Genomic DNA, 27,796 nt, shown 5'->3' with positions numbered 1-27,796 from the left:
AAAGTGCAATATACAACAAGCAGGCAAGTAGTTCTGAGGACCTCTCAGTTTGTGCAAATACACATGCCTATGAACACACATCCAATAAGTACAAGTGCATATCACGAGACCAGTGCACACATTTCACACCAAAGCCAAAAGCAACAGCGATCAGGTCGACACAAGCAATGAGATATACTCTGATGGTTGATGGATGAACACAAGCATGGTTCAACTAACTGGATGGTATCCAAAAAAAAAAAAAACAACAACAAAAAAAAAAAAAAGTCTTATCACAAAAAACTCAAGAGAAATGCTAAAGATCATGCTCAAATCAAGTAAATCATTTATCATCAATTCAAACAATTGCACATGTTGACACAAGATGACATCTCATCTGGGCTGCTTTCATAATTCTTAGCTTTCTTTGATGAACAGAAGTGGTTGAATTGGAATCAAGCAGGTTTCTTTTTTCTCCAAAACTACCCACCAAGAACACAGGAAAACCCACCTTACTCTACATCTTTACGGTTATACGTTCAAAGCAGTACTTCATGTGCATGGCAATCTAAAAAGGAAGTGCAAAAGAGCTGAAGATGACAGTGGAACTATGGCCACTGGTTTCAATGGAATGTTATGTGCACGTTGTGAGGACAATGATATATGATTGAGGGAGAAAATGGGATTTAGCATCTGCAATTCCTAATGTTAAAAAATAGAATTTCATAAAATTGTGAAACAGGTGAATGCAACAGCAACAGACAGATAATGAATGTCAAGTAGCCAATAATTAAACAATACCAAAAGTCTTAAGTAAAAAGAAATACAGGAATGTAAACTACAAAAAAAGGGGGGGGGGGGGAAGAAAAAGCCATCTGAAAAGAGCTCAAAGACTCACATCTCAAATAATTTCAATGGTGTAGTCAGGTAGGGTCTTCGGAAAGCACTGTGCATAATTTTTCGTGTGAACCTATCAGTAACATTAACATAAAAACATTAGATAAGCTTTGGTGCTTTCCAATCTCAGTTTCATCTATGATGCTTACCAATGTAACATCAGTTTCATCTTTCTATCCATGGGTTTCTGGCACAGCCATGTGAAAAGCACCTGTGGTATGGACAGCCACAGGAAGTGCACCAAGACTTGCCTCAAAATCTCTGTCACAGCAGAGATCATGATAAAAAATTTAAAAAAAACACCTGATCTTTCCTCCATCTTATCTCATTTCACATCTGTTTACTCTGGTCACAAGTTCAGGCTTGCCCCCCAAACCTTACATGATCATTACATAAACACTGGACCAAAAATAGAAACTGGACATTCCACAAGAAGAAAAAAAAACCCCAAAGGTTTTATGAAAAGTGTGCAATAGGCTGGACTCTTGCCTACACAGCCAAAGAAATCCAGTCTGAAATTGCCCATGAGGGAAAGGGGATTGAAGGAGGGGGAGATAGGGGGGAAGGGGGGTGGCAGAAGGGGTACAAGGGGCACAGGGGGGTGGAGGAGGAGGAGAGAAAAGACAGATGCAGGGGAGAAAAGAGTGTTGTGTACTGCAGAGGGCAGCAAGCACTAGTACAGGGTGTGTAGCCAGTGAAAACAGTGCAGAAGCAGGGGTCTACAGCAGGTCCAGCACGGACCCCTCAGGGCCAGAGACAGAAAAGCATACAGTGCAGAAGCAGTGGCCTACAGCCGGTGAACCAGGACCGGCACCCCAGCCTGCCACAAAGTGCAGAGAGAGGAAGGGAAGCAGGGCCCAGGAGAACCACGAATCAAGTGTCAGCCCTGACCGGTGGCCGGAGCCAGCCAGGCAGAGAGGAGTGCAGAGTGCAAAGCGTCATCCAACAACCAACAAGCATAACTCACTCTTGGTCTCCAAGGCAGAAATGCCATGGGACTTGAGATGTTTGTCGCGGTGGTGGCTGCGGAAAAACATTTTCTCGCACACGTGGCACTTGTATGTGCGTTCCAGCTCCCCTGTGTCAAACACAATACTACACTGTGGTGGGACTGACACTGCCAACTTTATTACATTGTACCACACTATTAGGTTTTGTGAAGGAATTGGATTGGGCAGCGTATCTTCATCACAGCCCTGACCGTGCACAATGAGAAGATGGACAGATTATGCCATACTTTTACAGTACAGTTTTGAGTCAGTGAAGGCATTGCTGCAGGATACCATTACCTTGTACTGGAGATGACAACAACTTTCAGCACGGTGGGAGTGATGTGGAGTTTACCATCAGATGTTATTTGCTTGAATGCAGTAAGGGCAAAGAGCTCGCATTCAGTCCTCGCTTCACCATTAAGTCTGTTAGCTGCTGGATTTGGCTGGCTGTTTGGTTTCCCAATAAAACCCTTGCCATTCAGATAATATACAAAGAATAATAAATATAAACATGAATGTCTGACAGTACATTTTTATTTCGACTGTGCTGCAAGATTTTTTTTTTTTTTTTTTAATACTTCTTTGTTGCTGTAATATGATACATTATTGTCCACAGGAGATAAAAACAAAAGAAAAAAAGGAAAAAAATGAACACATGAGAGAAAGAATGTGTTTATTACCTCAAATGACAAGTAAGTTGCTGAAATGTGTTGTCATGAAAAAGTCATAAACCCAAATAATGCCAATCATTACACAGAACCACACCAAGGAAGAATATGCATCAATACTGTGTGCAGTATCCTATTAAGTGTGTGTGTGTGTGTGTGTGTGTGTGTGTGTGTGTGTGTGTGTGTGTGTGTGTGTGTGTGTGTGTGTGTGTGTGTGTGTGTGTTGTTTGTTTTTTAGTACTAGGCACTGTGGTGCACATATCAAATAAGAGTCAACATCCACAGATAGAGTAAAATAAATAATAAAAAAAGACAAACAGCAAGGCTTTCTCACATGAAATGGTTTATTGACAACCTGATGATGACAACACTAATTATCAATGTATCAATCTTCCAACTGTAATCTATCCTGATCACTGCCAAACTTGGAAAGTCAGATTTCAGTGCATTTTGTATCTTTATTTTCCCCTGGGGAACCTGCCATTTTTGTGTTAATAGGCAAAAAGTTCTGCATTATTTGTATAAAACTATGTTCACTGTTCCCATTTCGGTATGTGCATCCTATTTTTCAACTATTAACCAAACAAAAGCATAAATCAAAACATTTCAAACAAAAGTATTTTCTCTTTTATATGTGTACACTCACAACGACGTTTTCAAGGTAGTAGCAGTTTACATTTACTTGGATTAGGATGATGGGAAAACTATATAATTATAACCCTTGTCTTCAAATGCTTAAAATCACGAGTTACATTACTAACAGATCAAGTATAGACAGGCCAGTCAAACTCATCAAACTCATAAGTTAACCATGGTAAAACAGGGTGAGCAAGAGAACACTGTTATATCCAGACACTGAGAAAACCAATATTTGTCACTTATTCTCCACAACCACTTCATCCATAAAACCATTTATTTGCCATTATAAGCACCCGAAAAAAAAATCAAAAAAATCTGTACATCCTTGCTCGAGTCGAATTCTCTACCTGCTGCACTTCATTACTAACTTATCTGCTTCGACTGCAGTGTCCACTGAGACAGCACACAGACAGGAACATGAAATTCCTCTGCCCTACCTCAACCGAAACGCAATTTACATTCAATGCGTCCCTCAGACAACTAACGACAGGCTGCAGTCAGTCAGTGTGCTAGGAGGACTGACCTGTGTGCATTTTGATGTGGCGGTCCAGGTGCTGCTTGCGGGTGAAGGCTTTCTCACACATGTGGCAGGCATATGGCTTCTCTCCTGAAAATGGGTACATCAGCAACAGTGACCTCTGTCAACAATTCCGCACGGCCACTGCCAGCCTTGAGCACACACACTCTGCCAAACACTTGCAGTGTTCGCATAAAACTGGTAGACAAGATTAGCAACATAAAAAAAAAAATTAAAAAAAAAAAAAAAATTATAAAAAAAAAAGCTGTCAGTAATTCCAATTTAAGTTAATAAGAAAAGAAATTTCTTTGGAGGGCAGTTTTTTTTTTTTAATTTTAAAAAAAGAGATAGAAAGAGAGAAATAAAATACAGAAAATAAGAAGACAAGAGGAAGTGCAAGTAACTAAAAAGTTGACTTAATTCTCTGCTGTCAATTATTAATCTATCAACCTAAGGCCTACACAGGGCAGCTGCTGCTTTCCCCACACAATTGCTGGAACAAGACATGCTACTGCTACTTAACAACTATTTAAGCCAATTTTTATCTGCACAATCACATTTTGAACTGCTCATTACCCACCACTCAAGCACACTTAGCTGGAGAATCCCAGCTCCAGTTGATGGCAATAGCGTAGCAATAGATGCAGTACAAGAGAACAGGGTACCTTAATTTGCAGTACAGGATAAATGACACCAACATACAGCACAGCACATCTGATAAATGATATGGATAAAATAACAGGAGTAACTACTGAGTGTATGTCATGCAATCTCACACGTGCATTTTCCAGACTGATATGAATGTACTCAAAGCATGAACCAGTGAAGAATCACAACTGCTGGAATGACAATGCAGGTGAACCTTTCATGTCAAGTCCACCAGAGGGGAAATGTGGGTGGAATATTCTAAGCTTTGTCATCTTTAAATATGTAAAAGCCATGACATGCATCACCCACCCTTTTCCCCTCCGAAGTTCGACATGCTCAATAGGAAATTCACTGAAACACTTAAAATAACCATTATTAGCCACTTTATCATTTCCTTTCAGAAACCCTGACTCCAACAAAACCCTAAATAATATTTCTGTCTGTGAAGATATTCAAACTCTTAACCTTGTAGTCATCAGCCCATGACACTGACCACTGTGGCACAATACATCCACATTCTTCAGTTCCATTTTCATTAAGCAAATAGCTACCATCAATGTTAGTGCAACAAGTAGAAGACAGGCAGATGACAATGGACAGTTTGGCAGGGAGGGAAGTTTGCATACAGTTTTTAGGTTCTTATGTGGGGGAAAAGTCTGATGCAATATGCATTTGACAAGAAAGCAGCATTAAAGCGGACTTCAGAGAGACTTACAGAGAAAAGGGAAGGGGTGGGGGAAGGGTACATTTTGTGCAACTGGTCACTGTATTAGTTGGGTTTTTTTATTTTTTTTATTTCTCTCTCTTTAGTGAAATCATGGTCTAAGAATGATGACAGACAAATCCCAACTAACGACTAAAAGAGAGAGAGAGAGAGAGAGAGAAAAAAAAGTAAAGATCTAAACCTTGTGGTGGGTTACATCATGACAAACCAGTAACCAGGGAGAAAAAAAGAAGCCTTCTTACACTTCTATAAATGCAAAAGTCAGCACAGCAGCAATGTCACAGACTCAATTTTTCCTCACATTTACACGCACACACACACAAGATTACAAAAGAAAGAATGATGAAGCCTACTAATGGCTGGAGCATTCCCAATAACATTGTTAATAATCTCTTATTTCTTGGCACTGGCCAACCAAACCAGATCTCTTACAAGGTAATGAAGAATAAAACTTCCCGCCACATGAGAAGTGAAAATTTCTAGCCAAGCCAAGGAGCAGCCTCAGATATTTTGGAGTAAAAAAAATCATTGTGGTAAAGATGATTAAGTTTTGATAAAACTGGACAAAATAGAATCATTTATCCAGTTCCAAAAAAACCTAGATGTAAAGAATGTAGACCACTTCCCATATTACCTATAACAGAATGAATTTTGATTTTGCTGAGGGCACATCACTTTTGTGGGACGTCTCAATAAAATGCATTTCCTCTCCACAACTGGAAAAACACTTTAATAAAAAAAATAATTTGACCCCCTCCTCAGCACCCCTCTTCCTTTTCCCCCTTCCTACGCCATATCCAAAAACAGATACCACCTGTATGATGCCTATGTACTGAGGTCCTCTCCTAAGTTTGATAAATCAAAGGACATCACTATATCGGCAACAAATCCACATTTCATGTTACCTAATCTTAGTCCACAATTCTCTTCCAAAAGACAAAAAGCAAGACACTAGAGCAAAAATGTCTATCATAAATGAATGTCTTGCCCCAATTACATCAAATAACGGCATGTGATCCTGCAGATGGTGCATATTCTTCAGGTGGATCAGATCTCCGCACTGTCCTACATACTATGGGACCACACAAAAAAGTCGCTGGGGTGCATACAACCTGCCATGGAAAAGAACACAGACCATGCTACCCTCAAGGCTAGGCCGATGCCTCCTATGTCCTGCAGATTCCAATTCTCCACTTGACGCAGTGCGCCGACAACATGCTCATACAACACTGTCACGTAACATTTAGTGCTCACCAACACTTCCAGCACAGGGGGGCGGGGTGACAATCAAAGACAAAGGAAGAGAACGCTCTTTTCTTCAAAGCATGAATGAGAATGAAGATGATGATGGGTAGGTTCCGTCTTGGACAAGAACTACACGATGGTCATGATGCACACGGATGGATACAAAAAGCTGCCTGCTGAAGAACTACAGGTTCACTGCCCAAAGCACACAATGCTTTCAACTAACACAAAAAGAAAACATCAGCTCACCAGTGTGACTCAGATGGTGTCTGTCCAAGTGCTGCTTCTGTTTGAAGGCTTTATCACATATTGTGCAGGAATACGGCTTTACATCTGCAGATTTGGGGGGCTTGTGGTTAGTCACACAGACACCCACAAATAACAGGAAAACACCACAAACACAACACTGGGCCTTTAAGGGGTCAAAATATATATATATATACCATAATACAATTGGTATATATATAACTAAATGACTGAAATTTTAGAAATTCTTTTTGTGACAATTGCACAGAAAAATGCATCCATTTGGCAACAAGAAAATTTATTTATCATATTTATCATGGTCTCAACTGTGTCAAAAAAAATTAAGTAAACAGAAGCCAAGTTACAAAACAATTTTTTTTCAAATGGAAAATACATGACTATCCCCAACTTGCCTCAGATATCACAAGATAACTCGCAGAACCTAATCCCAGCCACTGCACATTTTTACAAGAGGTGCCACATGTCACTTTGCTTCTTCAGCCACAAAGGTCCTCTTTTCTTTCTCCTTCCCCCTCTCCTCCCTTTCCTTTTATTTATTTATTTTTTTTTATTATAAAAACAAAAGGAACAGATTTAAAAACAGCGGTGGCATCAGAACATTGCCCAACTTGTACACACAAGCATACCTCTTCCATACTCCTCTTTTCCTACCAGCCTTGGGGACCAGGACAAAGAGACAGGACCACCAGACCCAACAGGACAAGTCGGGACACAACACCGATGACCAGAACAAAAACACGTAACAGTCCGACCCATCCAAGGCGGCCACCCAAGAGACAAGAGGGAAAAGTGACCCCCCAGACAGGTCGACTGCTACGCAGGTCATCGTGCCCTCCCCTCCCCCTTCCTCAGACCACACAGGGAGGGTCCAATGGGGCCCTTAGCCATGGGGTGGCCTCTTTCACCACAACACTGTCCTCTACTTTTGAGGGTGGCCGCCGTGGAGGGTTTGACTGTGTGCACCACAACAGCTCACCCGAGTGGCACTGATAATGCCTATCCAAGTGCTGTTTCTGTTTGAAGCCCTTATGGCACAGCGAGCAGATGAACGGCTTCAGATCTGTGTCAGCAGACAGAGAATCTGTGATCACAGATGAGACTGAACAGGAGTCAACAGCAAAAAAGAAAAACATACACAGATCAATCTGATGTATTCAAAAAATGATAATGAAAAAATATAATTATTAAAAAAAAGACACAAAAAAGATAAAGTACCTGCCAAAAGTGGAGTGTAATTATGAATGTAAACCGAACAGTCAAACGAAGAGTGGCAGGTAGAATAATGACCTCACCTTTTCATCCTACTTTTATTAATTCAACTCATTCTTTTAAATATATATTTTCTTCATAAACAGATTTCTTCATTATCAAATCTATAGCACTTAAACACAAGTTATCCCTAAAATGTAACTGTAATGAGCTCAACTGTTTTACGAATACAATTGTTAAGGTTATCTGGTTACAATGCTCTTTAGCGAACTGTACTACAATAACAATACAAACACCCACACACATCTTTCTCAAAGGAGTGAAGAAGAAAAAAACACAAAAAAACATCAAAGTTATGTAAACTTTCTGACAATTAGGGAGAGTTTGATAAAAAATAAACAAAAGAATACAAAATGAAGGACTAGCAAACAGATAAATAAAATCTGAAGTATGATTTAGATTAGGATCTGGCAAAGATTGCTCTGTTACCTGAAGGATATACTGTGTTACTTTTAGGACTGATGACATAAAACATATTTACTAATGAATCATAAAATACAACCCATACATTTGCTTTTGTTATATTTATTATTTTTTGCAGATGATATCAGGAAAAGGTCGCACGTAGGTTACAAATGCATCTGATCTTTCTCTTACACAAAGCACTATCAGTTTTTAATTCAATCCCGATGTGCTTTTCCCCCCTCCAAAAACACATACAATACACATATCTTAAAAAAAAGTGAGTACCCATTTGACTAAGGTTGTGTAACTTTCAATACCACTAGTGTTTTAACATACGCTCACACATGTTCGCACATACACACACTCATGTAAGTGTGAGCTGTGTCATTTTTCCAGTTAAAAGAAAACACAAACACCAAAGAAATAAAATGCTTGTTGATGAAAAAGAAAAAGAAAAAGAAAAATAAGAATTAAAAAACTATTCCTTACGAACTGAAACAAACTGGTAGAGGCCTATCAAGGGAGAGTGGAGGCCTGGGGGTGGGGGTATTGCGGTGTGTAATGGGGAGAGGGGAGGGTCAGATGACAGGACACAGAACTGTATCAGCCAGAGGACTACCCAAAGAGCAATGTATGTACACAGTCAAATCTGTCTGCTACAGCCACTTCACTCAATAGCACTGCACTCTCAGGTCCCTCCATCTCAACTGACTTCGTCCACCTCCCATTTCACAGACGTGAGTAGCCTGTACAATGGCACAATACCCCAAAGCCAGGCACAACACATTGTATTCTGTCACAGTGTCAACATATGTACTGTATGAAGAGAATGGAATCAAACAGACCCCTCACTGATTCCTGTTGTGCTTTTAGAATCATCTTCAGACATATTGGGTGGGGGAGAAAATCTTACTGCTGCAGTTGAAGACCACTGAGCAGGCGGGATTTCATGTCATATTTTGATTAGCTGTGTGCATAACCAACAGTTGCACTAATTTCTCATAATATTGAGTAAACATCCCCCAATATTGTTTTCCTCTGTCGCTTTGTGTGTGTGTGTGTGTGTGTGTGTGTGTGTGTGTGTTGGGGGGTGGGGGGGGCTTGTTTGTTTCCATGGAATTCATTTGACAAACATATCCTTTCCTGGCACAACTGAAAATTTTCATGGCTGAACGAACATTTCATTGTGACCATTTGCACAATTCAATTTAGAGATGATGAGAAATATATAGTTACTTACCTTTAAAATGTGTCAGAAACATACTGTAAATGTAATTAAATCCAAGGGGTAAGTGGCCTAACTAGTGCCCTTAAATATGGCCGTAAAACTGGTACAATAACCAACAATCCATGAGCCACCATCACCAATTACACATCTGAATTGTGAAGCATACAGAAAAATCCTTCATCAAGTATAGGAAAACCTCTTTTTATGAAATATTCCCTGAAATAAAATGAATTATCAATCTGAGGGTCCCGGGTTCGAATCTCGGTGACGGCGCCTGGTGGGTAAAGGGTGGAGATTTTTCCGATCTCCCAGGTCAACATGTGTGCAGTCCTGCTAGTGCCTGAACCCCCTTCGTGTGTACACGCAAGCAAAAGATCAAATACGCACGTTAAAGATCCTGTAATCCATGTCAGCGTTCGGTGGGTTATGGAAACAAGTACATACCCAGCATGCACACCCCCGAAAGCGGAGTATGGCTGCCTACATGGCGGGGTAAAAACGGTCATACACGTAAAAGCCCACTCGTGTATATACGAGTGAACGTGGGAGTTGCAGCCCACGAACGCAGAAGAAGAAGAAGAAGAAGAAAAATGAATTATAGATTTTTATCACCTGTCAATGTTTCCTGATCACTCTACTTCTAAGTCAGCGGAGACATTCTTTGGTAAAATTTCTGCCAAGAGCCATTTTCACTGTGGTGAAAAATTTCAAAACCCAATCCTGTTTACGACTTCCATTTTACCCCTTCTCAAAATTTAAACTCAGGTCAATATTTCTATTTAAAACTTTAATTTTGGGGGTTAAAAAAAAAAACAAAAAAAAAAAAACCCCACCAACCCTCCTCCTCCCTTCCACTTAGTGTATGTGTGGGGGGAAGACGTGATGCAGTTTCTGCTAGGGGGTAGTAAAAAGAAGAGACAGGGTTGTGCTGTTAGTGGTGTGGCCTGTCAGGGGAGAGTGTTGGCTCTGAGTGGCTGCCCTAGACAGGTTTGAGTGTGCAGACAACAAGCAGCTCACCGGAATGACACTGCAGATGCCTTTCCAAGTGCTGTTTCTGTTTGAAGGCCTTATCACACAGCGAGCAGGCAAACGCCCTCACGTCTGTGTACCGCACCCAGCAGTGCATGCAGGGAGACAAGACAGACAGACAGACAAACAGAAAGAAATGAGAGAGGAGCTCAACAGACGATAGGGGGATGGGGTGGGGTGGTGGCAGGTTTCACAGCATTCAGTCTGAAGAGGAGGTTGAAACTGTCAAGGGTCTCGATTATCTGTCTCAATCTGCTGTTAAGTCTTTAATTTTTCAACCATGGCAGTCTTCAGGATCCACCTCAGAATGACCAGTTTTATCTTTGACCTTCCTTTCAGGAATGACAGCTCAATGTTGAATTTTCAGTTGGAAACTGTGCGTTTGTGACCAACTCAAATGTGCAACATACTGGAGATGTATGTTGGTGACCGGTCTTCAAGTGGGCATTTGTAACTTTCTATTCCAGGGGAGTAGTCAGGATCATCCAGAATCATCCTGGCTCATTTCACAAAACCCACTTCTTACCTTTCCCTTTCACCCCTCCTCTCACAACCCCAAGTTCCAAGACATATAATGCAAGTGAAAACCAAGTACAGAGGACCATGTATCAGTACTCCAGACAATGCACAGGTATTGTTTTTGTAGTTTGTTTTTACTCCTTGTATTGTTTGAAAAGCTCAATTTTGGTCATTTTCATGATTATGGTTGTATCTATAGGCAGCCAAGACAGTATAACTAATTGAAAAGATCTGATCAGATTAATTGAGCAATAAAATAGAAATAAAGGATTAAAAAAAGAAAAAAAAGAAAAAAAAAAGGTCACGCCAGATAATGTATGAACAAGTTTGACGACAAGTTTAAGTTGAAATCATGCCTTACTGCTCACATACTTCCAGTGTAATATGCAAAGATACACTTTCATGCATGAATAAAGGAATCTTCATGTTGTTTCCAGATCAATCAAACTCCTCTGATACTTCTCTTTCACAACATCAATCATGACCTGCCATTTTGCTTATGATGCAAATGGCTCATCTTGTACGGTGTGACTGGCTTAGATTGGTCACCTGTCCTGAAATCCAACCACCTGGTGAATATATATATATTCTATACCCTCCTACGATTGAGTAAACTTCTAAACCCTTGACAGAAACAACCAAAATGATTATGAACTGAACAAATCTCCAAAGTATGTGTCAAAATGTTGACAGTCACTCTTTTTTCAGCAAAGCACAGTTTTCAGCTGAGTTCACTTGGCTGTACAAGGACACGGTGGATCTGTACTGGTTAGTACTTGTGCAAGTAACCAAATACTGTGAAACCTGCCAGATCTTTGGAATGAAAGAATTTTTTTTTAAAGATAGAGTGAATGTAAAGTGGAAAAAAATATCTGCCTCACAGGGCCATAGAATACAAAGAACTCAGTTCCTCTCTCCCTAATTTTCATGAAAAAGAGCTCAATTTCTCTACCGCTGTTTTACACAATGATTATAAAACATGTTGACAACTAATCAGATATGAAGTTGACTATCCTTTAATCAGGTGTGATAATGTCTGTGATGGTTCCATATCCTAAATGTTTACATTGTAAACACATCATGTGCCATCACTTCTGCGAACAATTCTCAAGAGAGGTAAAAGTTTCACAACTAAGACACAATATAACTCAATCCAATTACAAGTCTTCAACTACATTACAGGCTTAAATATCGGTTTTCCTATTTTCAAAGTGGTCTCTCTCAATAGACTTATAATAAAGCACACCAGGACTTTGAAATATTCTAAGTCTCTAAAGCAAGACAGAGATTATCAAGAAGATTGTTGGAGCATGGAGTAGAAGGAAAAGGAGATATTTTCATCATTTAGTACAATGTCAACAGCAAAGAAAGGATTCTTGATCTTAGCAAAGCCACAGACAAGCGACTGCTTTTTCCATCGTGTACCTGCTGGTATAAAAATGCAGTATGATTGGTTAAGCAAGACGTGAAGGAGGGGGTACTGACAGCAAGTTTTTTTGTTTTTTTTTGCCAGATTTAAGACAAAAGGACTCATCTTGGAGAAAGTACTTTTGTCTTTTTATCACTGAACACACTTGGGAAGGGGGGGAGGAGGGGATCCAGTCTGGAAAATGTTTAGAATAATTTTGATAAACAAGTAAAGAAGAAATACTACTGAACACATCAAACTACAACAGTATATATCTAATCTTTCATCTTGCCTCATTTAAATCACCATCTCTTCCCATCTAATTTAAGATAACAACAAAGTGCGAGTTGTAATGAAAAACGTAAAATAAGTATACCAAAATTGATATAAAAATACAAAACAGGTCACAAAACGTAAAACTACATCAGTAACCATTAGCTTACTTTTTGCTGTGATCTGATGCTTATACAAAATTCTTCCTGATGACAGCAGAGTTTTAATTGTAACGAAGCAGAGGTAGACATGCAGTCTGGTTCAGAAAGATGTTTGTTAGTGAGACAGACTGTAACCCTAACTGCCCCCCAAAAGAAATTCCAAAAAGCAGACGGAGAGACAAGATGGCCGAATGCACTGAGCTATCAGAGCTGCTCTGAAGACAAGGGGACAATCAGACAGTGAACAGGAGGCAGCTCACCCGAATGACACTGGAGATGTTTGTCCAAGTGCTGTTTCTGTTTGAAGGCTTTATGGCACAGGGAACACACGTACGCCCGCACGTCTGTGGCCCCCAGTTCATCAGGACAAAGGGAAAACAGTGAATGAATGAGGGGAATGCAAAGCTGGGGTGGGGGGCAGACAGGATCACAGACGGACAACACCACCACTACCTGGTGCCATGGACACCTTCATTACAACACTACAGGTAACTGATGCCACTGCAGTTTTTCAGCAGTCTGGCAGATATCTGACATATCGTGTGACCAGGCTCAGAGGACTGAAGCTTCTGAGTGAACATGTGCACGCACCCCAATGTGTAAGCAGCTGGGAATACCCACCTTCCCCCAACCACCCCTCTGGACAATAAACTACCCATCCACCCACACAAAAAAAAAAAAAAAAGAAAAAAAAGGAAGAAAAAAAAGAAAGAAAGAAAGGGAAAAAAAAAGAAAAAAAAAAAGAAGAAGAACAAGTCTGAACAAATACCCCAAGTCTAAAAGATGTCACAGGCAAACATACTATTCCATACACATAGAATAACTGCTAAGACATAAGCAGTGGATTACTAATCCTTCATGTACAGTGACTACAAAGAGTTTCAAATACAGTGGAGTCCAGCTAACATTAGCCTGTATAATCTGTTTCTCTATTATCCTATCAAACACAGCAAATTGCAAGGGTACACCAGTTATCATATGCTCATGAAGCAGAGGAGTTGGTTTGAATGGTTACTTTCAAATGAATACTACAGTTTTTGATAAGCTCGGACACTGTGTACTAACTACTCCAGTTCACAAACCAGTTTAAGATCACACACTTCACAACGGACTTCATTTGAACCATGGCTATTCCATTGTTTGATTGCTCTGTTGTGTGATTACTAAATGAACTTAAGAATTTCACTGGTGGTTGGTCTGACCTGGATTTGCTTCACAGTCCATACAGCCGTGGAAAATGTGGTCAGGTGAATGTGCAAAGTCTTGTGAACTGTTTTGCATTCACTAACCATCACCACCAACTTGACACACTGGGAGGCCCCACTTTCTTCCCCCCAGTAGTGGTAAACACAAGTATATTTCTCCTGTTCCCAGGCTCTTATGTCAAGAGGACTCCACTGTATGACTTCCTATAAATCAGAAAGCCTTCAGTTTATGTGAGAAACTTTCAGTTATGACAGATTCCTTTGCCATTCACTGCATCGATATTTGTCCCATTCTCTTTACAACAATGCATAAATGAAGCACTAAAAATAAATTAACTAGCAAAAAACAAAAAGCCCTATCAAGCCACATGAATGATTTTCCAGTTGATGTGGTATCTAAAATAAAGAAGTACAGAACACCTCTTCCAGTGCAAGCCTCTTCAAATACACTGGAATGAACACAATAAATGCTATCTCTTTTCCATTTGTCATAATCACTTTGGCAGCTACAGCTGTTCAACTTGCATCCAGACTGACTAAAGTCAGTAATTTTTCTGAGAAATGAATTCAGCATGGTGTATGTTCACACCTTACCTTCCCAGCAATACTGATGCAAGGCCCAGGGCCTTTTCCATTTCCACATTTTTCTTTTAAGTCCTTTCATGCACTAATGCATGTCATACCAAAATCAGTCTGGCAGCTGGCCAGAAATGGGCTTTTCAGGCACAGACAGAGAGGCGTGAACACCACTCCCTTTGGGGATCTTTGCCCAATTTTGAAAGAACTGGAGAAAAAACAAAAACAAAACTGCTGAGACTGATGCCAAAGGCTGCTCACCCGAGTGACAGAGGAGATGTTTGTCCAAGTGCTGTTTCTGTTTGAAGGCTTTATGGCACAGGGAACACCCAAAGGCCCTCACATCTGTCGCCCACAGGACAGGGTGCAAGACAGAGGGAAAACAAGACTATCACACCTCACTTATGGCCTTTTTTGTGTTCTAAAATGTGGTGTTCTCTGGAACAAGTTATGTGAATATGTGTATGAGAGACAGAGGAGAAAAGAGACACTGAGTGTGCATATGTAATGTAAAACCCTTGTACTTTTCACATTTTCAGCCACTTCTTTGCCTACTGACAAATAAAACAGATCTTGCAGCTTGCTGAGCTAACCTTATGGCCATGAAGTGGTCAACTGATCCAACTGTATGCACAGCTCTTATCCATATATAAAAACCTAATTTGACAAAGAAAAAGAAAAAAGTACCAAACCTGCTCAACTGATATTTCCATCTTTTTAATGGAACAGAACTTCAGTGTACAATGTTTCAGGCATTTCCTTAACAGGCTTTGTTCCTCCACACTTTTTTGAATGTTCTTACTAGTAACCTATACCCCATCCTCCACAATCGATTCAGGAACCAAAAAAATGTAACGTACACATGCATACACACTCTACTCTGCATAGGGCGGCTTGTGATAAATAACAGTCCACAGGCAAGCAGGCAGGCAGACACTTCCATTCTTTGTAATCCTTGTCCAATTGTAACCAAAAAAAAAACAACTGGAGGGAAACAAAACTGTTGAGAGTGATGCCAAAAGGCTGCTCACCCGAGTGACAGAGGAGGTGTTTGTCCAAGTGCTGTTTCTGTTTGAAGGCTTTATGGCACAGGGAACACGCATAGGCCCTCACATCTGTTGCCCATGGGATAGTGTGCAAGACAGAGGGAAAAAAAGACCATCACACCTCTACGGGCCTTGTACTGTGCTGGCTTTCTTTTGAAATTTCAAAAGTGAGCTACCTGCACTTATGTGACTGTGCGAGTGTAGTGTAGTGTAGTGTTGTGTAGTGTAGTGTAGTGTGTGTGCGTGTGTGGTGTGGTGTGGTGTGGTGTGGTGTGTATTTGTGTGTGTGTGTGTGTGTGTCTGTGTGCGTGTATGATTCCTTCTACATCCAAGTCCTATTATATTGTTTGCTGAGCAAAACTGTTGAGACTGATGCCAAAGGCTGCTCACCCGAGTGACAGAGGAGATGTTTGTCCAAGTGCTGTTTCTGTTTGAAGGCTTTATGGCACAGGGAACACGCAAAGGCCCTCACATCTGTCGCCCACAGGACAGGGTGCAAGACAGAGGGAAAAAAAAAAGACCATCACACCTCACTTATGGCCTTTTTTGTGTTTAAACTGAGGTTTTCTTTTGAAGGAAAAAAAAGTGAGCTACATGCTCTTGTGTTACTGTGTGGTTCTGTGTGTGTGTGCGTGCGCGCATGTGTTTACATGGACTTTTAGAGATTCCTTCCACAATTGTACCATCATGTACTACCCACTGTTTTGCTCATGAACACTTATTAATCCTGCTATTGTTTGCTGGGCAAATGGTATCAATATGACCCACACTGACAGCTAACCCACAAAACCCTAACAAACAGAGATATGCAGACATAAACACAGCAACTCTAAAAATACACCAGACATGCTTGACTGGTGATACCCGATTTCATTACTGGAGCAATCTGTTTCAAATTCTTTGTGGGTGTTTCTACTGTGGGTTTTTGTTCTCTGTCCTCCAACTGTCCTCAATTCTCCAGAAACACACACACAATGAACGGACACTCCTTGTCACATGAATAACTAAGACTGTATCCACACATACACAGTCTAGACATTCTGTTTAACTGCAAACAACAGCATGGCAGTGGGATGATGTAAAGATCAGGATGTTTGTTATATTTTGTTTTCACACTAATCTAGAAATGGCCATAAACACACAGCAGGCCAATCAAAGACACCTTGTCAAAAAAACAGAAACATTCGGGAAAAAAAGAAAAAAACTCCTGATCTCAAACTGCTCTCAGTCCTTAGAATTCTCATTTCTGAAGCATCTGCTTCAGCTCAGTTGTTTCTCCATTAACAGTTCCTGATGAAATTCAGTTCAACAATAAGCTCCTCTCCAGAAACAAAAAAAAAGTTAAATTCGAAAAACCAAGTATCTGAACTGCAATTTTATTAAAATATCATACTAAAACAGCTGAAGAGTCTAACTTTTGTTGATTGAACTGCTCCAGATGGACTTTTTGCTCCTATCATGTCTATTCTAGGCAGGACTTGTGCTCCAGGCCGCTAATGGGGATTTGGGTTCATTTTGGGCAACACAGGTGGCATAGTGTTCCACCTGAGTGGACAAAAATGAACAGTGACCTGGCTCTGCAGCCAAACTGGCTCACCGGAATGGCAGTGGAGATGTTTGTCCAAGTGCTGTTTCTGTTTGAAGGCTTTATGGCACAGGGAACACCCATACGCCCTCAGGTCTGCCGCCCACAGGCGAAGGGTACAGGACAAAGAAAAGACAAGGAAGGTGGGGGTCAAGACGGACCAGCTGTAATACAGGACAGTAACTACACCTTCTAATCTACATTCAAGTAACCAATTCTGTTCAGTTTAAAAAAAAACAACAAACTTCCCTGTCCTCTTTTTAGTGAGAATGTCCAATGATGATGCCGTTTTATTTTCAAGAATGATTTCTTTTTCTTTTCAAATGGATTGCTGAACTTCGTTTCTAGCCGGTGTACAGCTTTTTGGTTTTTATAAACAAACTAATATAAGATATCACACCTGAAACCGCTGCACTCTTAAAAAACAACAACTCAATCTTAAAAACTTTTAACACTAGATTTTTGGGCACTTGCAGAAAAAAGCTCAAAGATAAAAAGTGATATCTATAGACCATTAAAAAAATCTAATAAAAAAGAAGACAGAGGGAGAGCAGAAGAAAGAGGGAGAACCAAAAATATTCATCAGTGGTCGAGGAATGTCTGGTGTACGATTCTGTCCACTTTGAATGTGCACCCACCCTGTACTACATATTCTTCAACTGCAAGTTTAAATCCATGTGTATTCCATCTCTCATACAGGTAGTCATCCAGTGTCTGTTCTCTCTCCACTGATGTATATCCATTTTTTACCACATGACCTACTAATACACTTTGAAAACTTAACTCCATAGTCTGCTCTGCGTAGAAGGTCTTTTCAATGCATGCTTGCAAAAGTCATCTACTGATCTATAAACATTTGCCTATAAACATTTGCCTTAACAGTAGGCAACCATCTGTAAGCAGTGCCCTGCTGCTTCATTGCTGCACAAAGTCCTTCGTATTATTTTCAAAAAAACAAAAAACAAACATACATATAAATGCTATTTACATTGTTTTGTTGTTTATTCCAACAGCAGAATGCTCAATAATTTATTTTCGCAATGGTGTCGGCAGAGGGGGTTGGGGAGGAGGGGGGGAAAAGAGAGCATCCCTCAGGTACTTAAATTATAAACAAATATTTTTAGTGTGAAATATTTTATAAAATGTCTGATGTTTGACAAAATCTGCCACATTACAGCTCGTCTTGCATTGTCTATTTCAAATATGATGTGAAGCATAATGGCGTTTCAAAATATTGCAAAACAATTTTCTATGTTGAATGTGTGAGTTTTCTAAAAAGTTAAATGTAACAAATTCACCAAAATATAGCTCATCTATCCCTGTCAGTTTCAAACTTTCTGATGTGGGGGGCACTGGGGTATTTCAAATACTTTCACATGACAACTCGCACATTATTGTTATCTTAAAATCACAGAGGCTGGGTATCATACACATACAGAACATTATAATGATACACCTCACACGTGTGAATAGACAAGGGGGGATGCAGTCCTTGACTGACTAATGCAGACATCCAACCACACAGAAAATTATGTACACTCATTTACTTTGTAACCAAACACCGCAGATTATCTGATGACAATTAACTTTTTATCTGTAAGTTATGTCAGCGTTCCTCGACAAGCTGAAAGATTTTCTCCTTCAAAAGCTCATTATTTCCATTGGTGAACTAAGGCCACAATTCTGAGCACACAAAAAAGTTGAAAGGATCACTGTTAAAAATAATGATGAGAAATAAATTTTTATATAAAAATGACGGAGTTTTAATCAAATGCATAGCTCTTTATTCATCACATACAAAATGATACAGTGCCTCTAATCAGAGCCACAATGTGGCTGCTGAAAAGAGAGAATAGCAAGCAGCTCACCCGAGTGACACAGGAGATGTTTGTCCAAGTGCTGCTTCTGTTTGAAGGCTTTATGGCACAGGGAACACCCATACGCTCTCAGGTCTGTAGCCCACAGGCAAAGGGTGCATGAGAGAGGGAAAGAAAGAACCCATGAAGCTACTGACAGGGACAAGCGGTTTAATAAGGATTAACTGCCTTTCACGGGTCTTTTACCTGGTGAATTACAAGCGTCATCACACTGGGTAGGTGAATGACAAATCTAACTGATCCCATACAAATAGCACAGCCAATCAACGTATGATTTAGGACAGCTAAGGAAACTATTATCAATTCTTACATACAGAAAGCACCCAAACGGCAACAGTTTCTTCAAAATATAAATATACTGATAATGGTGACAATTTCTGTTTTCAGAACATACCACACTGAGAACATCTGACAAATTTTTAGTATGTATAACAAAACATGTAGTTTCACAACTTTCACATAGTCGTCAGTAAAGATGGCAAGAAAACCATTTCTTTAATATCAAGACAAGAGAAAAAACAGGCAAGGAGAGAAAGACAGGGAGAAAAAGCAATACAGGGACAGACAGAGGAAGGATGATGCCAAGAGAGAGACACAGCAGCCACACACATCTCAAGACATCAGCATTTGTACTGTTCCCTCTCTTGGTAAACATGCCAGAATTAATATATTCAACCATTCACACTGTATTACTATTAGCATGTTGATGGGAACAACAAAAGTCATATATGTAAGTCTGCACTATTACCTACACCTTATCACAAAGTGTGTTGCTTCAACCACAGAGCACCTGAATTTGACTCCATCTTGTGCCTATCTCCTCCAATGATTTAACACTCAAAGCTGGCAAAGCTTTTCTCATATCTGTCCTCTCCTGCATCACCTGAATAGAAGTCTCTTGTTTCTACATCTGTGACATAACCATGGCTAATACTGATCTTAAAAACAAACAAACATAAAACAGGGTGCAAACCACAGTTGATGAGCTATTTGCAGGGAGATGTCACAGACTGAACCTAGCTCAGCTTTTCTGTTCTCTATTCATAGTTTTGGGAAGTGACACTATCTTAGTTCCTTTTCACGACAGGCAAGAGAAGAAATACCGCCAATGACTCCAAACCAATTTCCTCAACAAAGACGTCTATGAGAGAGAAATCTACCACCTTACGTTGCCACGCAGCAGGACCAGTCCTAGACCACCTGCAAGATGACACTGACCTATGTGGGCTGCTGTACAGGAAGGAAGGAGAGAAAGGGACAATCAAGAGAATGAACAGGAGGCACCTCACCCGAGTGACACTGTAGATGTTTGTCCAAGTGCTGTTTCTGTTTGAAGGCTTTATGGCACAGGGAACACCCAAAGGCCCTCACGTCTGTGGCCGGACACACCCGGTCAGGACAGAGGAAAACAAAATGAAGGAATCAATCAGAGGGAGTAGATCCCCACAGAACTGCAACCGATCATCATGCATGCTATTTCTCTGAACTGACTTTTATGTCACTCTATCCCTTATGCTACAGAGGACAGGCATGCTGGTCTTTCTGTGTCAAGCTAGCCTAACATGTTGGATTGCAAAGACACTTTCTATTCTTCCACCAAAGAAAACTCACACCTGTGTACAAACCTGTTCCAGTCACTGCCCAAGATCATCTACAAACCTGGTTAATAGTATACTTGGCCTGCTATCACAAGCACATGAAGCATGGTCTGCTGTCAGGTCCCGATAGGAAAATTCTCCCCAGTCAGCTAACCCTTCTGTCCTGCACAATGGCATTAGACACACAAGTCTAGAGCCACTGACAACCATTGACTGTCAACTGTCCACAGCGTCTGACTGATCAGGCAATCCATTCCAGACACCATCAAGGACAACCAGTCACCAATTATCAAGTGAACCAGTCCACAGACACTGTGAAAAACAGCCAGTTATGAAGTTAACTGGTATTAAGAAAAAAAAAAAAAACCTCTGTGAAAGATTAACCATTAATCAAACCAACCAATCTAGCCAGCCGGAAAAAAACACCAGTTATGTAAAGCAATCTACAACCAGAGTGAAATAAAATCAGTTACAAGCAAACCAATTTAAAGACACTGAAAAACAGCCAGTAATGAAGTTGGCCCATCTAAAACTCTGAAGGATCACCATTAATTGAGTAAACCATCCTACATACACAGTAAAGAACAGCTGGTAAACCACTGCGCCAACACTATTAAGGATACCTAGTTATGTCGACCAACGTACAAACAAGGTAATGAAGAGGCAGTACCCACATTAACCTATCTACAGACACAGAGAATAATGACTAGTATACCAAAATCAGCTGCGCCTCTCATCCCCCAAGTCCTGCACTTACTTCCCTTTGGCACACAAAGTTAGCCCTATTTCCAGATACACCCAATCCTAACATAATTGATCTGTTGTGGGTGGAGGGGGGCAGGGGAAAAGCATCAACAAATTAAATTTAAAATGGTAATTGTTGAATAGTTTTCAAAAGTGTTGCCAAGAAAGTAAAAACAATAAAGGAGGCATTAAAAAGGCAGCAACAGAAAAAAATATATAGTTAACACCATAAAATTTCCATGATCATACTTCTGACATACCTACAGGGGGTTTCACAGAAGGTATTCTGCTCCCTTTTTCTGGAAGTGAACGGACTGAATTTGCCATATCAATCATACACACCTTCAAGCTGCCGCTGATTGCACCCACTGTGCCACACTTAGAAAATAAAATAATTTAGAAAAAGAGAGCTAAAAACTATGGATGATATTTAAACTTGCGGCAGGTCAACTAGCATTTCCTTTGAAAGTTGGTTATTAAATCTGCATAAAAATATAGCTGTACTTGTCAATCACATTGCTCTGAAGCAAGTGTCCACACATCCCAGATGCATGAACAAACTGTCAGTTAATGAGATGGGTTTTTTTCATGAACAGGCCATTTGATCACAAATAAGGGACTCCCTATTTGTTCAAGGAGAAAAAAATCAAGGATTAAAAAGGAAAGGAGGGCAGGGAGGTCCAAGCCACCTGAGAAAGGTAGACAATCAAAGTGTTTCATCTCATCATTTCATATTCTTTTTATGCATCCTTAGAAAAGAGGACAGGAGAAACATACTAACTTGAGAATGACAGAGAAAGAAAGTGAGAAGAGCCTTTTTCTAAAGGTTGACTATACCAATCTCAGAAGTTTTCAACAACAGCTACACACATTACCATTCTCCATTTGAAACGAATCAAATCAAATCAAATCAAATCATGTTGTTTGGAGCTCAGCCGACCACAAAGGGGCTATTCAAGGACTGACTACTCATCAGTTCATACATAAGGGAATCCACCCAAGTTGATCCAAAATGCCACCTTCAACTTGTCATCAACTAAATGATCTGATAACGTCCAGGAACAATCGGACTCTTTTCCAGTCAGCCAGCCACACTTCCAACTGTTCATTTTCTCATTCCCTTTGCACAGACGCACAGAGGGCGAGGATGGTGGTAACTTGGGTCAAAGATGTAAACTCCTTGATGGACCACTGACCACATGCATAACTTTTTCTAAAGAATCCAGCACTGCATAATCTGATGATCAACAAGCATGTTAATACTAAAATCCAATCTTTGTTAAGTTGTACATTGTTCACCTGAAGTTATCCTTTATAATTCTGAACTTGATCCAAAATGGCTTCATCTGAAACTCTCCTGAAGATTCCTGAAGAATGGTTGAGCTTAGAAATTATCATAATAAAATCTTTACGGAAAAGGAGGAACTTGTGAGGATTTCATTTTCATTTATAAGCAATGCGTGTCCATGGCATGTACAAATGTATGCATGTGTGTGTGTGTGTGTGTGTGTGTGTGTGTGCATGCGAGGCTGCGTGAGAAATGAAAGCAAGCATTTCTATCACAGCTCATACTGGTTTCTGAGATTAACCTACTTCATTTTAATGGGATTTTCCACTGCTTGATTAAAAACAAAAAACTATTTTCTTGAATTTTCTGGAATACTCATCATCTTTCAATCTGAATACAGTAAATCATCAACCAGACAACTAAAAAATTTCCTTCCTCAGTATCCTTCAAGTTACTTAGTTCTACTGTTTCCATCCTGAATGAGAACCTAGATGCTTGCTGCGACGAGTCAGGGTGTTTACACCAGCATCTGCTCTAACCCATTCCTAGGGAGACTGAAGAAACGGAGCAGGTAGCCAGCTCACCAGAATGACAGTGCAGGTGCCTGTCCAAGTGCTGCTTCTGTTTGAAGGCCTTATCACACAGCGAGCAGGCAAACGCCCTCAGGTCTGCAGCCCGCACACACAGGGGGGTGCATCAGAGAGCAAGAACAGAGGGAAAGAAGAGGAGAAAGTCAGGAAATCAGAAACAAGAGAAAACACACAACACACACACATTCAACAAAGATGAAAATGGACCAGATCCAAAATGACCGATGATGGACAGAAACACACTATCAAACCAAGTAAGGAGGCTGAGGGTGGAGAACAGAGAACTTAAAACAGCCACTGATGTAAAAAGAATATATGCAGAAAGGGGTGTGGGTCAATCAAAAATCCAACGACCCAAAATTGGAAAAGAAACATAAACATGTGCAGGATAACTGCTTCTTTTTTTCTTTTTTTTTTCTCCAAACTTCACCAGTATTTCTCATCATCTTTCAATTCATACAAGCCAAAATGGCAAACAAAAGCAATCCTCTGATGAAGTCTACAGTATGTCAAGAGACTACAGACTTCATTTACGCTGAGGTGCACAAACACACAGGGATATACACTCCTGTATCATCTGTGACTATGTGCTGTGAGTGCAAGTGATGATCACTGTATCACTGTGTGCACATACAAATGAGTTCAAATGTGTACAAGTGTATGTGTATAGGTATACAAACATGCTCATATTAAAATGCTTTCAAGTTAACAGGCCTAATATGCCCAACCATCACTCCACCCCCCACCCCCCAAAATAAACTGAACGGACTCATAAATCAAATAGGCTTACTTCTGTGTGTAATGAATAAAAGTGGTAATTCATTCTGATTTGAATGTGTCAAACATCTGCTACTCTGCAGAATTATTATGAACCTCATGTCAAATTGTTATTCCAAAAAATATTCCGCAATATGGGCTGAATGAAATGGCACCCATATTTTTTAGTTCCTACTTTAACCTTCACTTTCTTAATGGATCAAGTGGCTATGGGACTGTTACCTGTAAGTTCCCAATCCTTTCTCATCTCTAAGGAATCTTTAATAAGCTGCAAGTTTATGATTATTTACCATGCTGCATTGTTTAAAGTCGGCAGCAAATGACAAACACCTTCCATTCTTTACAACGGCTGCTTTCTGGAAACTCCACTCTTGTACAATACTGAAATCTTCACCAAATATTTCCTTTCATTCCAAAATATAAATCTTGTTGAGAGGTATGTACTATGTACTCCAATTCCAGGGACTAATGTTGGAATCTTTCATTCTTTGGTGAAATGTTTCCGTGATATAAACGTGATCCCCTTCTCTTCCGACTGGACTTGCCCATTCTAAATGATGTTTTTTAGCACAGCAAAGAGACAACTGGACTGGACAAACGGCATCCACTGAGAGTAGTATCAGATGATATTCATTAGCACCAGAACAGTACTATATGTGGCAGATGGGGGCATTATTGTCTATCGATGTTCATTAGTGCTAGCCCAGTAAAACATTAGATGTTATGGGAATGGAGAGTGACAGGAAAAGAGTCCACAATGGTACATAGTACAGAGCAAGAGAAAAAGTCAATGGCCAGATACCATATGCTTCCAGCATAAAAACACCCTGTGATGGAGGAACTCAACAAGTCTGCACTTTATTTTAGGGCTTGTTGCCATACACCAGTACACTCAGCTGAACAGCAAGCTTTTAACCCTCAACAACATTCTGGTCCAACTGAGTTCACAACTCCATGGCCATGACTGATTTAGATAAATGTCCCCTAGATTAATAATAACTGCACCAAAGCCATGCATACAACTTAACGTTCTCACCAAAATTAATCAAAACATATATATCTAAGATATCAAGTTGAGACTGCATTAGAAATGTCATTTCTTGTGCTATTCCTCTGTCTAGACACATTGAACAAGCTTGAAGACACACTCGGAAAACAAACCAAACAGCCCAAACCAAAAAGATACACAAAAACCACCAAGACATCCCAAACTATTTCAGCATGTTGATGCTGACCACAACCCCCTGTATTTCTTATCATCATCAAGTTGGATGAAACATGAACCACATATCTCAGCACATAATTGGGAGGGAGAAATTAAAAGAAAGAAAACATACAGAATGAAACAATGAATTGAAACCAAAGAGGAAGGAACCAATGAATAGAGACAAATTCACAATTTGTACAAGCACTCCCCCCCCCCACCCCCCAACTTTTCAATTGAACATATGCATATTCACAGATTCATTCAATACATCTTGATTGCTCTCCACAAGCAAGGATCACAGATTCTTTAAGATCAGGACCAATATGTTTGTTGGACAACCAGACACAGAAAGAATGACAAAGATACAGACAAGGCAGACAGACAGACATTGTACAATATGGCACCACACATTAATGAGTAAAATGATATTGGAAAAGAATGAGATGACAGTAGAATTTAAAGTAAATCCAGACAACATCTACGTCAGTCTGATCATGAGAAAGTCTACACCCATACTGACCTGGACGTAACAAGAGGTCATTTACTCATCATCAAAATCAAAGGGTGGAAACAGATGGGTTAAAAAAAATAAAAGGTCAAATGCAAAGCACATACTTTCTAAGTATATGCTGAAATTATGACACATGATTATATTCACACACAATTATGCACAACAGTCAACAACATTCTCTTCAGAATATGTCTTCTTACCAGAATCCAACCAACAGAACTAAAAAAAAAGAGTAGTCTGCTAAACATATCCCTTCAGCTGCACAAAAATCTGAATAAACACGACAGTTCCAAGTCTGAACACACATAAGCACAGAAAGACCAAGCGTTGCCCTCTTTTCTTTTCTTTTTTTCCAATAAATATTTCTACAAGCTGAAATGCAAACAAACACATATCTATTTTAAAAGACAGCAAAACTAGCAACAGTCTCAAGTTCCTGAAAACAGAAATGTGTATTCATAAACCTCTATAAAACTCCAGCCAATCACATCAAATCAATAGACAACAATAGTAAGATTTCTTAGGAACTACCCTTATCTATATATAGCATCTCTTACACCAACCGTATTTGTAAAAGACAAACAATCATGGTCTCCAATAACTGACGAGACACTCTTTACACAGCATGTTTTAACAGGTGCAGTTCCAAATGGCCAGTTTCAATGTAAGGTGATCAAGAAAACTAACTAAGAATCACATTTCATAATCAGTATGATTGTCGTTCCAGCAATTGTGGGCTAAAAGCGGCAGCTCACCTGTGTGGCTGGCCAGGTGGCGCTCCAAGTGCTGCTTCTGTTTAAAAGCTTTGTCGCAGGCATGACAGGAAAATGGTCTTATATCTGCACAACACCAGCCACACATCCATCACTTAACACACACACACACCCACTTCCAGCAATCCCAGCCTTTCAGAGGCCTCACTCAAGGAAGATGTCCACTCAAGCTGATTTTAGCAAACAGCAGCCTCCGTCTATAACCACACCCTCTCTTGCATATAAAGACACAGGATAACTATGGCTTTTTTCTTATCTACTGCTCTTCAGGTGAAATTATAACCTTTTCATCACTCACCCTACCAAGATCCATCACAGAATAACCTGAACATCACTCTCCTTCATGCGTTCATATTTCAGACTACAGAATATCTAATCATTTGATCAGTATCAGTAGCTCAAGGAGGCGTCCCTGCGTCCGGTCAAATCCATATACGCTACACCACATCTGCCAAGCAGATGCCTGACCAGTAGCGTAACCCAACGTGCTTAGTCAGGCCTTGAGAAAAAAAAATCAATTAGAAAAAAAAATCAACTGAATCATTTGAAAGACCAGGTTATTAATCTCCTGTTTCCAAATTCAACAGTATTTGCAGCAACTATGAAGACTGAATCCAAATTATAACAAGCTGTGACATACTGCTCTAAAAGTCTGTGCCATCATCAATTATTCCACTTAACTCCCCCTGCCCTCTCCCCCCAATCTCACCCCTCAGCTCCATCCAAAAAGTAATACAGCACACCTCATCTTACAATATTCTATCATTAATTGTCTGTATGCTTTCCCGCTTGCTATCTCAGCATGTTCAACCTCTACAAGGTTCTAGCACAGTAAAAAGGAAAATGTACATACCTGTATGCATCAGTTCATGGCGTCTCAGGTGATGGCTACGCCTGAAGCTCAGTTGGCAGACCACACACCGGTAAGGTCGCTCACCAGTATGGATCCGCACATGCCGACGCAGATACTGCACACAGTATCAAGACAATTGTAAAACAGTGCCAGGTGAACTTAGGCAGTCTAACACAAACATAAAATGAGCACAAAACTAAAATGGATGGAAACATCGTATGGAAAGTATTTTGCTCAGTCCTGGAATACATGGTTACTGACAACTGCTAACCAGTAACAGCACTGAAAGAAAAAGAAC

General features: G+C 40.1%; 1 protein-coding gene across 30 annotated transcripts in view; it reads right to left on the bottom strand.

Moving 5' to 3' along the window:
* The window catches only part of LOC143291129 (uncharacterized), a 58,520-nt gene that overhangs the window by 10,904 nt on the left and 19,820 nt on the right, over nucleotides 1-27,796 (bottom strand). For 4 of the 30 annotated variants that reach the window (XM_076600770.1, XM_076600769.1, XM_076600771.1 and 1 more), the window contains 15 exons: nucleotides 27,499-27,613; nucleotides 26,628-26,711; nucleotides 23,372-23,455; nucleotides 20,447-20,530; nucleotides 19,149-19,232; nucleotides 17,293-17,376; nucleotides 16,086-16,169; nucleotides 15,681-15,764; nucleotides 14,911-14,994; nucleotides 13,129-13,212; nucleotides 10,496-10,579; nucleotides 7,553-7,657; nucleotides 6,559-6,642; nucleotides 3,699-3,782; nucleotides 1,844-1,954 (listed from right to left, as the gene is read on the bottom strand). In XM_076600770.1, the coding sequence (XP_076456885.1) occupies nucleotides 1,844-1,954; nucleotides 3,699-3,782; nucleotides 6,559-6,642; nucleotides 7,553-7,657; nucleotides 10,496-10,579; nucleotides 13,129-13,212; nucleotides 14,911-14,994; nucleotides 15,681-15,764; nucleotides 16,086-16,169; nucleotides 17,293-17,376; nucleotides 19,149-19,232; nucleotides 20,447-20,530; nucleotides 23,372-23,455; nucleotides 26,628-26,711; nucleotides 27,499-27,613 (1,339 nt within the window). The remainder of the gene's footprint in view (nucleotides 1-1,843; nucleotides 1,955-3,698; nucleotides 3,783-6,558; nucleotides 6,643-7,552; nucleotides 7,658-10,495; nucleotides 10,580-13,128; nucleotides 13,213-14,910; nucleotides 14,995-15,680; nucleotides 15,765-16,085; nucleotides 16,170-17,292; nucleotides 17,377-19,148; nucleotides 19,233-20,446; nucleotides 20,531-23,371; nucleotides 23,456-26,627; nucleotides 26,712-27,498; nucleotides 27,614-27,796) is intronic. The other 26 variants (XM_076600772.1, XM_076600781.1, XM_076600774.1 and 23 more) reach the window with 26 other exon arrangements.

Source organism: Babylonia areolata, chromosome 16 (assembly GCF_041734735.1).
Source record: "Babylonia areolata isolate BAREFJ2019XMU chromosome 16, ASM4173473v1, whole genome shotgun sequence".
NCBI classification, from domain to species: Eukaryota; Metazoa; Mollusca; class Gastropoda; order Neogastropoda; family Buccinidae; genus Babylonia; species Babylonia areolata.
This window is presented reverse-complemented; position numbering and strand designations above follow the sequence as displayed.